The 12,931-nt window shown below is 36.8% G+C and overlaps 2 protein-coding genes across 3 annotated transcripts; both read right to left on the bottom strand.

Annotated features, from left to right (window-relative positions):
- Window positions 1–3,516: 3,516 nt before the first annotated feature.
- On the bottom strand, window positions 3,517–6,815 carry LOC113737774 (F-box/LRR-repeat protein At3g59190-like). 2 transcript variants are annotated; one of them, XM_072084537.1, is made up of 3 exons: window positions 5,988–6,815; window positions 4,681–5,747; window positions 3,517–4,285 (listed from the first exon to the last, which is right to left on the bottom strand). In XM_072084537.1, exons 1-3 carry the CDS (start codon window positions 6,372–6,374, stop codon window positions 4,243–4,245), a joined length of 1,497 nt encoding a protein of 498 aa, XP_071940638.1. In that variant the 5' UTR covers window positions 6,375–6,815; the 3' UTR covers window positions 3,517–4,242. The 2 variants fall into 2 exon arrangements, with proteins under 2 accessions (XP_071940638.1, XP_027120751.1); XM_027264950.2 differs by having other exon boundaries at window positions 4,681–6,815.
- Window positions 6,816–8,829: 2,014 nt separating this feature from the next.
- LOC113737934 (uncharacterized) lies at window positions 8,830–11,204 on the bottom strand. Its single transcript, XM_027265070.1, has 2 exons — window positions 9,626–11,204; window positions 8,830–9,236 (listed from the first exon to the last, which is right to left on the bottom strand). Exons 1-2 carry the CDS (start codon window positions 11,202–11,204, stop codon window positions 8,830–8,832), a joined length of 1,986 nt encoding a protein of 661 aa, XP_027120871.1.
- Window positions 11,205–12,931: the final 1,727 nt, after the last annotated feature.

Genomic DNA, 12,931 nt, shown 5'->3' with positions numbered 1-12,931 from the left:
TTCATAGACTCTACAATCGCACTATGATCAAAATTCAGTCTTTTCCTAACAGTCTCCATATACTTGTCCCCATTCTTAGTTTCACACAAGAAAACAACACTTGGGGAAAGGATGTTGCAAGCCTCCCTCAGTTGGGGAATTGTCAAGGGGCTCCCTGCACCTTGGCAATTCCACACCAGTACTCTCATTGTCCACTTGGGGACCCATTTAGGCTGGTCCCCCTCCCACCTTCAGCAATCTCTAACCGTATTTTCAAGGACTGATCCCTCTTATTCCTTTTTAAATTCAAGCACTCACCTTCAGCTTCTTTCATTTTAGTATCCTCTTGATATGTTTTTCTCTTTCCTCTAGTCTCTATTTTCCTGACATTTCCATCTGTTTCACCCAAAGGAGTCCTCTTCCTGCTCGGAGGCTTAAGTTGTCTTCTAATCCTAGTGTTCATCTTCTAGATAGCCACATGTTTCCTTTCCTGTATCTCATTTTCTTCCTGCAGCATTTCTTCCATCCCCACATCCCCCATCATCCACAGTTGCAACATTTATTGCCTCGCTTCTCCTCTCCCTCTCAATGCTACATGGGTCTCCTGACCGCATAACCTGTCCTTCAGTAATGCTATTTGTCTCCATATCTTGTACCTCAATAGGTGCTGAAACTCTCAGATTTCTGCTTGTCCCCTCTAAACTATCTTCCTGGCTCATTATACTTGGAATTGCTTGGGCCTCCCTTTCTTGTCCTTCTATCACCTTGGTTGGCACCTCTTTTCTCATAACCCTTTGTTCATATCCTCCCTTCGCGCTATCCTCCAAACCCCGAGGGTCCTCACTTCCTCCTTTTCGCACCAGTTCCCCATCCTTAAAACCCCACAGCACCTTACCTTGTCTTCCTCTACTTATGGTCTGTTCAACCTGTGGAATTCCTTTATTCCAGTTACCTCTTAGCCAGGGTCCGTATTGGTTATCTGATAGTCCTCTCCCTATGCTAGAAGAAGTTTTACAACTTCTCTCACTGTGTCCAACTATACCACACCCATAACGGAAGTCCGGGCACCATTCATACTTGAAACTAATCCATTTCCCTACTCCACTAAGCTTTACTACTGATCCTCTCACCAGTGGACGGGAAATATCTACGATCACCAATATCTTCAAGTGTCTCCCTTCATTTCCTCCCGTTTGGGGATTCACTTCTGGAAAAATAGATCCAATTTTCCACCCAACCTCTTTCGAGATCCAATGTACAGGAAGATTCCACACCTGTATCCACAAAGGAGTCAACTTAAAAGCACCATTGTCCTCCTCTATCCCATTATACCGCCTTCTGAGGATCAATATTTGGCTATCTACTATCCAAGGTCCTCCATTCAGAATCCTCTCTCTATCGGTAGCACTCAGAATGATAAACTGAAACAAGTTAGGTCCTAACTCCATAACAGTCAACCCACGAGGATAGCCCCAAGCCAGGCTTACAAAATTTTTCACCCCCACAAAATTAATCAACTTCTCCCCTATCACTCTTCCTACCAGACTCAGTTGGCACTCCTGAATACCCGTGTTAGCATCTCCCAGTTCCAGAGCTGTACCTCCCAACTCTTGCTCAGAGAGTGCGAACCTCTACATTATAGAAGCTAGTTCCTCTGCCATCGACACTTTACCTCCCAGGAAAAAACCAAACACCACTTTTGATTTTGAAAGCAAAGCCAACCAAGAGCTGATACCGCCAAGCAAGAGAAAAGTCTAGTCTTTACTAACCAAAAAAAGACTATTACTCCTAAGACTTACACAAGCAGAAAATAAGACCTATAGCCACCAGAGGAAAATAAAAAACGAAGAAGAAATAAAAGAGGAAGAGACAAAAAACACGATCGGACAAAGTTCAGAAGGGAGATGTTAACCCTTTACCTGTCAGAGCTAATGGAACAGTTGAGTGGAAAGACTCTGTTTTTTGTTACACCTATGCAGGTATGAGCTCTGTTTTCATTACTAGTATGCTCTTCATTTGTCAGCCATAAATGATGTTGGTAGTTAAGTGGTTTCGGACAAAAAGTGCAGATTTGTCGCCGGTCCCTACATAATCTGATTTTGTTGATAGCAAAGCATTTGGGAATTCAATGTCCCGGGTTTGTGAGCTTTTGAAAACTTTTTGAAACTGTTGGCCCTTTCAGACATAAACTCCCACACCTAGGAAGAAGAAAGCACAACTCCCAAGAGAGAGAAAGGAGACTCCCAAGAGAGAGAAAAATCGAGTTCAAACTCAACTCACTATTATAGAAGTATCGTGCCTACACAAATAATTTAATTTTGCTCTCACATTGCCCCCTAAATGATGAAATTTCTGTACGTCTTTCCAATGATACTATTGTGTTAGAGTAATCTAACAAAAAAAGAAAATAACTTAGTTTTTGAATAAGAATAGAATGCTTAAAACAGAAAGATAAATTTAGAACAAATACATAGTCTTAAATTGAATTTATTTTAAATAAAATGGACCTCATTTTAGGAGTATAATATGCCCATTACCCATGAAATTGGCTCGGAACTATTTCATGCATTTCAATAAATTGTAAATACATTTATTCAGAATGTAAATCAATTTGAATACAGTGTATATTTAGTACATTTATTTTTCGAGTCCCATACATATTAAAATCAATTTAGATCTTGTGATTTGAGCGAATATTTTTTTTTTGACTAATTAAAAATGTGAACTATTTAAAAAACCCTTGCTACTTCCTGCTTCGAATTCAATGACCAAGATCCTAACACTGTCACTGAGTGTTTGTTCCAAGCAGCATGATTTGCAAGCTCTAATCGTGAAATGGACTGCAATTGTACATCATTTTAGTAGCAAATTTGTGCAAAGTGCTTATGGTGCATATGTCTGTCTGTTTTCTCCTCCTTTTTTTTCGTGGAAAAGTCATTTACACCAGAAAAGAACAATTGTGGAATACTAAGAAGCAACCACTAGTTACGAGTATGGAATACTCAATTGTGAAGAGAAAATGTTAAAAAAAATAATTACAGAATAAAGACTTTGGCACTATTTGAAGTTTGCAGTCAATGGCTGAATTAAGCGGGATAAAAGAGATAGAGATTTGTTTATCATAACACCAATCAGTTGCTCCTTTATGTTGGAATTCTTAAGAAGCCTATACTCGACTCGGTCACTTAATTAAGCCAGCATTTCATGGCTTCAAGAAGCAGGTCAATAATCTAAAGACGCGTCAAATATTAAGACATTGCATTGATAAGTCAAAGAAGCATGGCAAATGATTACAAACAATGCACCAATTGGATTATTTGGTATGCGTAGAAAAACAAGCTCTAGAAAATTTAAAGCACAGAAAGGTAGATTGTTAAAGAGTGGGACCGAATCAAACATCTTATGTGATAGAAACAGTAAAAGTTCTTTTTATTGAAAATTCATTACTTTGAACCAAATCAAAACCTAGATGCAGACATTTTACTGCTTATTTGTTGACTAATTTAAAAAGTTGCTGATTCACTAACCAAAAGAGAATATGCAAAGATTTTTCTAAGAGCTACTTATCAATAAAAATACAAAGTTCTTAATGATAAACTGCAACAGAGATGTGGACATTTCTCAACGATTGTTTATAACCAAAAAGGCAAGCCTGCCTGACGAGTAAATTTTGCTGTAGCTAAGAATATAGCTAAGCATTTGCACCTGGAATGCACTGCATCTTCATCACTCAAGCCCTCTCCTTTTACACCTTCCCAAGGCACCATGATATAGTCAATTTTGGCTCTCTACAGTAGCTATGATGTATGTGTCGTCTGCAATAGTTAACGTCTGACTTGGATGAAGTTTCTTCATGTCCTGGTCAGATCTGAAGCAGTGACTTGGATGAAGTTTCTTCATGTCCTGGTTAGATCTGAAGCAGTCTATTACTAGTCAAAATGATTACAAGAATAGATCAAGAAATGGGTATTCCAAATGAAGTTGCCAGCAAATTTCAATTTCCTGTCTCAGTTTGAGCAAAATGGTGGTAGCAAGCTCATATCTCAGCATTAGTAATTGACCAAAGCAAGCATATTGTGGTTCAAACATCCAGCTACTTAAACAGACTTGAAAATGAATCAAAAGCTCCAGATCATTATAATCCAATGTTACCAAGGACTAGTTAAAGAGACAAATACTAGATACCATTTGCTCAACTTCCTAGACATCCAAATATAAGTATGATTATAAATAACAGATTTACTGCAAATTCTTTTAACAGCTTCAAGTCTCGAAATTTCTTCCATCCTTCTCCATGACACGCAACCTGTGATGTAAAAAAAATAATGGAATGAATTCAAAGATAAACTAAATGAACCAACCATGATATGTCAAAAGGCACATGCACTTTGTAAAACAAATTCTAAAGAAGGTGTCTCTCCCAAATAAATGTAGCAATAGGCGAAAACTTTATACCCACAATGGTTTATTGCACTAGTTATAAGTTTCTCCATCCTTTTGAACCAGTAAAAACTCAGTACCTGAATCAAAAGAAGCATGTCGAGCTGCACTATGAAATAACCAGATCAACTCAAAATTGATACCCCCCAAGTAAATTACCATACTAACAGAATATTACTATAACATAACTTTCTGCCATTATTCCAACTTCGATTTCTACAGATTCAATCTTTTAACTACCTAGGGCATATCATGTCTTACCACTGTAACTTGAAGTAGACCATCGTTCCAAAGCTTCCATCATTCCTTAACAAATTCAGAATGTTCTCCCAGTCCAAATCTTCTTGCTGATGCTCATTTTTCCCCTTTGTCGTAAAGTTGACTCTATCCCCTATCATGCATATAGATCTATCAAGGACCTCAATGTTTACTTCCTTCAAATCATGCTGCCAGAACTTACTTTGCAACGAATACTGAAACTGATCCTGAGTTCTTCTGAACATCAGTGTGTCGTATAGAAACTTCACCGCGTCATTCTTCTCTAAGCTATCATGCCACTCTGTGTTTACATATTTAGGGCGACAAACCCAGAAAAGACCATCGAGAGCTGAAAATCCCTTCTCTAAAGAGAACATCCAGTCAAAATGTAAAGTCAACTTCTGCACCTCTTGAGGTTCACGAATTTTGACAATATCCCTAATCTCATTCAGATCAAAGGCTACGCTGCATATAAAGTCAATGTCAAGTGAAACTTCAGACTGAAATAAACTTGCTAATAATTCTTTCAATTTGACAAACCATGAAACATCTACATGTTCCATGCACCATAAACAAATGGAAGAAGTCCAACAACTTGAGGCAGTCGCAAAAAGAAATCGGGGTATGATGTCGCATACATTAGAATATTCGAAGGCTAGAATCTTGGGAACTTCAAACTGTGCTTCTACCAATTTTTTATTGTCCATCAACTCTATTCTTTTCAGGGACTGACTCGAAATCTTGATACTTTCTAGCTCTTGGCAATATCTGACCATTAAATCTTCAAGGTTGGGGAACTTACACGCCAAATCTATAAAGAAAGTGTCATCTATCCCAATCCCACTAAACAGTAAAGACTTGAGATTCTGATAGTGCGAGGCAGGGAATCTAATCCCACAAGTCAATCTGTCTTCCTCATCCCCATCCTCACCCTCAAACCAATTCTCATCATCTGTGCAAGTTAGCAACTCAAGCTTTGGTGCTTCAACTTTAACCCACTGATTTTCGAATAACCGAACTGTAAGTTCCTTAAGGTTGTTCAACTTAGTCACCTTAAAATCATCAAACACCTGGATATACCAAACTTCCAATACTTCAATAAAAGAGCAGCTTTCAATTATATTATTAAACATCTCCACGTCCAAACTCACCCATTTAAGGCACAGTTTTCTAAGCCCAGGACATATAATTTCCCCAACTGACATTCGCTTAATATTACCCTCTCTAACACTTAAATCAACAAGTGATTTAGCTCTAAATACAATTGCTGGCAAATCACATTCCGGGATAAAAAAATCAAGATTCCTTACCCCATTTTTCACGGCTATTTTTGTGCATTTCTCAAGGAGTGGATTCCACTGAGAATCGCGAGTCGCTTCAAGCGTGAAATTAACCGTGTTTATGCGTAACCCCTGTTTGCTATACGGCTTCAGGGCTTTCTTCACGTGTTGGAAGAACTCCTCGTATTTCTCCCTTCTCTTTTCTTTGCTCCAATCCCAGAAGCGAGCTGGATTGAGTTTCCTGGAGAAGTAGACGTGAGGATTGAATTCCAATTTTGGGCTGGTTTGACACGCGCTTAACCATGATTTCGATATTAAGCTCGTTTTTGTTGATTCTTCTGCTGAGAGGTAAGAGAGGATGTGATGGATAATGTGTTGTGGGAGCTCTGATAATCCGCTTGTGCTGCCTTCCGCCATGGATGGATGGATGGATGGACTGAGAAGAAAGCTTCTCAGACGACGGGGTGTTGGAATGGGCCAAAAGTTTATTGCAAGATGATGTTGCAATCATTTTTTTTTCTCTCCAAAATATATATTGTTATTGTTTGGTTGATTGGTTCCACTGAAAAGAAACAGCGTAACTAGTTTATTGTCTAAAGTTAAAGAATTGAAGCTACTTTCTTCGAACTTGCCTGGTAACTTCTTTGACAAGCACCAGTTTGCTACTTTCGTTTGTACACCAGTATACGTTTACCTGTTCAACAAAATCAAGTGTGTTGAAAAGGTCAATGCAGATGAGCATGGTTTGCCGCTGTTGAAGCTCGTCTTTTCGACTCTCAGATTTGCTCATTTCAGGGCTTTAGTCATGTTTTCTTAAGTGGTTGGACAACTTCAAATTGCACATGAGAAAACATCTGAAGTTTTGCTTAGTGAATATGGTGCTTTGTTGATCGGACGTGAATCTACATACATGTCAGTTGAATATAGGGTAAATTACATTTTACCCCCTTATGGTTTAATTTGTTTTTACATAACCCCCTATGATTTTAAAAACTATACATAACCCCCTCATAATTTGGATTAAAGTAGCAAAGTGACAGAAATGACCATTCGTAACAGGATCTTTAAAAATATCAAAATTACCCTTATTTAAAAATTAAAATGGTTGAAATGATCAAAATATATAAATATAATATACATGACGCCGTATGATTTTATGTTTTACCATATAATCTCCTTATGATTTAATACTTTATCATATAACTCCCTTTTAATTTTTAAAACATACACATAACCCCCCCTGTGGTTAATAAATCATTTTCAACTTTATATAGGGATATTTTTTATATTTTAGGTGACTTTGCTATGGATTGCAAATTCCGTTACTTTGACACTTTAATTCAAATCATGAGAGGATTAAGTATAGTTTTTGAAATCATAGAGCGGTTATGTACAAAAATACTAAACCACGGGGGGTAAAGTGTAATTTACCTTTGAATATATGCATGAACTTACTGTTCATGTCATACCCATAAGTTCTTTTTGATGCAATGCCTACACTTTTGAGGATGAGATTATATATCTTGCTTGCTAGTAGACAATGTCCCTGATAATGTAACAACTTGGTTCATCAAAATGGAGATAATATATTTCTTTTGCCCAATAATTAAACAGTCAAAAGTTGGTGGAGTTCCCAATGCAGAACTCAGGTCTGATTGCTGGGAAGTTAATTTATGGACTCGGGGCAGGTCCCTGACAAATTTCCTCTTCATCAACAGCGCGTAACTTCTTTTGTTCACCGTGTAACTTTTTTTCCACAGGTTGTATTTTCACAACAGATAGTGGTGGGCCCCACACTTGGCGCGGAAATCGAGTTACCACTTATTATCTGAGCCGCACATTTTTTTGAGGTCCAATCTGGACCATGAACCGTGCAGGGACGGTCATCCGTATGACCGTCCCTGCCCCAAATCCTTAATTTATAAGCACATTCAAATAGTGGACAAGATTGAAAATGTCTTTCTCGCAAGTCTTTTGCTTCGGTATTTAAGTCAATGTTAAACTACAATTGCAAGTTTTATGAGCGAGAATTATGAATACTAGATCAATTTTGTTAGTTAATTCTGACTCTCTAAATAGCTATAATCTATGTATCACTCTGAAATAATCAACCTGTTCAACCTCAATGTCTGACACTTTTTTTTTTTTTTTTTGGTATTGTTAGTGCAAAATTTCGTAACTTCAGCTGGCCAGAGTTTTCCCATGGTTTTGTACACAGCTCCTAAAAACATGCAAAAAGGTTGCTGGTGTTTAATGCATATATTTGTTGCTTGCTTTGATATATTCATTGCCTGTCTAAGTGTGATTAAGATTAGACTTTCAAAAAAAATTCCTAACCAAAAAAAATTACAGCTAAGGAATGGATATTGGAAAGAAGAAACACCACAAGGTATTTTTATTCTAATGTTTACAATTCTTTTGAGTAAGCAAATAATTTTCCAAGCAATTAAATTTGCATCTTTTAGGAAAGTAGAATCATTAGCGAATCAATGAAAATGGTCTAAGATGCAATTTAGGTAACATGTTAGAATAAAACAATTACGACTAAGATGAAACAGGGGAAACAGGGGATAGGCAAAAGGTCAATAACCATTGTCCAAAGATGAATTCCCATCTAGTAAAGCTTACGGGACTGACTAATCCCAGCATTCCATCAGTATAACTGTCATGAAACCTGAAATCTTCAATGTCCTTTAAGGAAATTAGAATCTAGACAGAAAAGGCTGAACAAAAAAGATCATACCATAGAAAATGTTCGTTCCAAGAAAAAGTTCATCCCACTGCAGATAGCTAAAGGATAACATATTAGTTTACATCTCCTAATCAGGTAAGCCCTGAATTGCATTAGCACCAGTTCCAACTGCAAAGATTTTCACCGCCATTCTAAATCAAAGCGAATTGCTGTGTGGAAATCACCAGAGTCGTGGGAATGCAGCAAAGTCTTCCAGTCCAAAAGTTCAGGCTGCCACTCATCATCTAATATACTCTTCTTCAAGATTGCAACTTTGACATCTTCCAGCCAAAGCTTTTTAGTTTCCTGCAAATTCAGATGGTCTTGATTTCTTCTGATCATCAGAAACTCGAGGAGGAACTGTGTGAAGTGAATAGTTCCAAGAAAACACCACTCCTGTTGTATGATTTGAGGACAAAAGCACCGCATCCATCCATCTAGAAAAGCTGCAGAAACCTTCCGTCCTTGCCGTTGAGAAAATTTTATAGATAACTCTTCAATTTCAAGTCTAGGATCCATTGGACCATCTTTAATCTCATCGAGATCAACTTTTGCAGATGCACAACAAGTAATCCCCAGAAAAAATTTTTGAGTTCCTCAAGCTTGTTAACATCTCCTTTAATTTAAACAACCATGGATTGTCGATCGCATTATGACAATTTAGACCAATTCTAAATTCCCAAGGACTTGAGAGAAGGGTAAAAATTACATGCGGGATGCTCGAGCCTGTGTATTCAAGCACAATAACATTTGGACAATTCCTCTAATTTCTCGTTATCAATCAACTGTATTTTCCTGATAGACTGACTAGATTGCTAGAGTGAAAAACGTAATCTAAACTTACTAATCACATAAAACCCGGAATCCTAATCGAGTCCAAACTGTATATATTTTCACCACCATTCTAAATTGAAATGAACTGCTGTGTTGAAACCACCATCGTCACATGAATAAAGTAGGGGCTTCCAGTCTGAAAGCTCAGGCTGCCACTCATCGTTTAGCCCAGACCTCTTCATCACAACAACTTTGACATCTTTTAGATTTTTCAGCCAAAACGTGGTTTCCAACAAATTCAGATGGTCTTGATTTCTGCTAATCATCAACAGCTCGAGGAGGAACTGTGTGAAGTAAATTGTTCCACGAAAACACCACTCCTGGAGTATGATTTTAGGACGAAAGCTCCAAAAACATGCATCTAGCAGTGCTGCAGCAGTAGTCTGTTTAGATGCACAATACGAAACAACTTCTACAGATAATTCTTCAATTTCAGGTGTAGGATTGGTTGGACCATCTCTAATCTCATTAAGATTAACTGTTACATCTGCACGAACAGATATCCCCAGAAAAACTTTTGATTGTCCCAAGTTGGTTAACATCTCCTTTAGTTTAAAGAACCAGGAATTGTTCACGTTGTTGTTGCAATTTACTCCAATTCTTGATTCCAAATGACTTAAGGGAGCACTGGTGATAGATACACGGGGAATGCTGCTGCCCATGTATACAAACTGAACAATCTTTGGAGCATCAACTTGCACCTCCTCTAATTTCTCGTTACGAATCAACTCCAACTTCCTGAGGGACTGACTAGATATCTTGATCCTATGTGTATCATCAGAATTGCTGACTTTCAATTCTTCAATGTGCGGAAACACGTTTCCAAGGCCCAAGAAAAACTCGTCAGTGATGCAAATACCATTTAATACTAGGAGTTTCAAATTTTGAGCTGCGAACAACCTAAGCCTCCCTCGGATTGACTGACAATACCATGAACCTCTCTGACAAGTAAAGGATTCTAAATTTGGTGAATAAACTTGAACATTCTGTTCCCCATCATAGATAACAGAAAATTCTTTGAGTTTTTTGAGGTCTTTTACTGTAATGTTTCTCAAGCCGTCACAGTGATGAATTTTCAAATTTTCAATCAACCTACAGTTTAAGATGATATTCTCCAATACTTCATCAACTAAAAACACATTTTCAAGATCTAGTCTTCTAAGACTTTGACACATTATATGTTTTATTACTTGCTTCTGCTCAAACTTGCAGTTGTATAGAACCAATTCTTCAAGGGATCTAGATTCAAGGGTTATACTAGGTAAAATATATGACTTCTCATAAGTTCTGAGCTCAAGTTTTCTCAATCCTTTCTCTAGAGCAATCTTCATCCATTCATCAACAAGTTGAGCGGACTCAGTGTTAAATATCATCTGAAGCTTGAAAGTTTGTATCCTATGGTTATGCTCACGATAATTCAGCAAGACCTTATTCACAAAATTCAAGAACATGGCTCTGCAAAATTCAGGATTGGAGCTCTTACCGAAGTTTGGTTCGCAAAAACACACAACTGGGGATGTATGCCACGCACTCCGCCATGCCTTGGACAATAGCCTTGTTTGGGCTGCTTCTTTTGGTGTTAGGAAATTTGAAAGTATGTATTGCATAATATCTTCTGGTAATTTTGATATGCCATCATCTTCGCTGCCTTCTGCCTGTGCCTTCTTTGCCGTCTTCTCCATTGTTGGTTTCAGCAAGATTAGAAATTGCTAAAACAACCGAGGAAAATTGGGATTGAGAAACGCAAAAGGGTATTTTATCAAACCACTAATTCTTGAAAAAAAAAAAAAGTTTTAAGAGAGGAGGTTGGTAGACAACGTCGATCAGGATTTGGAAGGCAGGCGCTTTTTGTAAACGACTTTGAAAACTAAAGGAAAAAAATTAAGACGACCTTTTTGCATCCGAATCCAGTTCTGTTTTAAACATCCCAGAGGAATATACATTAGGTATATTAATGGATTGGGTCTTACCCAGATCCAATGTACTTTGGATTTAATTTCTCAAATCTAAACCCTACTTAGACGGGAAAATGCCGGTTTTCATCCCAAACTTTGAAGTAAGGACACATTTCGTCCCTCAACTTTTGGGCACGACACATTTGATGTCTGAATTAATAATTTTTTACCAATGTCATTCTCAAATGGCAATTTAGCCAATTTTTAACGAAACTGGTCACGTGAAAATCACATGACCGTTAAGTAAACTTAAATCACATTTTTAACAAAACCTGTCAATTTCTCATAAAGAGCTGGTATGTTATGAGCAATTTATTATTTTTTTTTAACTTTCACATATTTAATTTATGTTAAATACAAAACATACTAGTTTTCCTTTGGGCGCTATTTAACCAATTTTTCCTATAAAGTGCTGGTATGTTTCCCATAAAGAGCTGGTACAAAACATACTACAAAACCTGCCAATTTCCCATAAAGAGCTGGTATGTTATGGGCAATTTATTTTTTTTTTAACTTTCACATATTTAATTTATGTTAAATATAAAACATACTAGTTTTCCTTTAGGCGCTATTTAACCAATTTTTCCTATAAAGAGCTGGTATGTTTCCCATAAAGAGCTGGTACAAAACATACTACAAAACCTGCCAGTTTCCCATAAAGAGCTGGTATGTTATGGGCAATTTATTTTTTTTTTAAACTTTCACATATTTAATTTATGTTAAATACAAAACATACTAGTTTTTATTTGGGCGCTATTTAACCAATTTTTCCTATAAAGAGTTGGTATGTTTCCCATAAAGAGCTGGTACAAAACATACTACAAAACCTGCCAGTTTCCCATAAAGAGCTGGTATGTTATGGACAATTTATTATTTTTTTTTAACTTTCACATATTTAATTTATGTTAAATACAAAACATACTAGTTCAATGGGTAAAAATATGTTATGAATAATTCAAAGTTTATACTTTTAATAGTTCAATGGGTAAAAATATGTTATGAATAATTGAAGGGCCAAATTTTTACTATTCAAATAGTTCAATGGCTACTCAAATAATTTGCTCTTATATAAATAGTAAAAGTATGCAAAGTATATGTAATTTTTAAATTTTGAGGGGAGCTTTTTGTAACTATTAAAAATCTCAAGGGATGTTTGTGAAATTATCCCTTTTCATTTTTCATGCTGGTTATTTCTTTTCATGCCTATTTTTCATTTTATCCTTATTTTTAGCTTTTTTCCCCCCTTATGTACGGGACGCAAGTGTTTATTGATGGATGCTTAGTCAAAATTGCCAAAAGTTGACTGATTGCATGCAGGAAACTGGCAGGTTTTGTTAAAAATGTGATTTAAATTTACTTAACGGTCATGTGATTTTCACATGACCAGTTCCGTTAAAAATTGGCTAAATTGCCGTTTGAGGATGACATTAGTCAAAAATTGTTAATTCAAACAT

This window comes from Coffea arabica, chromosome 3e (assembly GCF_036785885.1).
Source record: "Coffea arabica cultivar ET-39 chromosome 3e, Coffea Arabica ET-39 HiFi, whole genome shotgun sequence".
NCBI lineage: Eukaryota > Viridiplantae > Streptophyta > Magnoliopsida > Gentianales > Rubiaceae > Coffea > Coffea arabica.
Note: the sequence above shows the minus strand (reverse complement) of the source record. Positions and strands in the feature narration are given on the sequence as shown.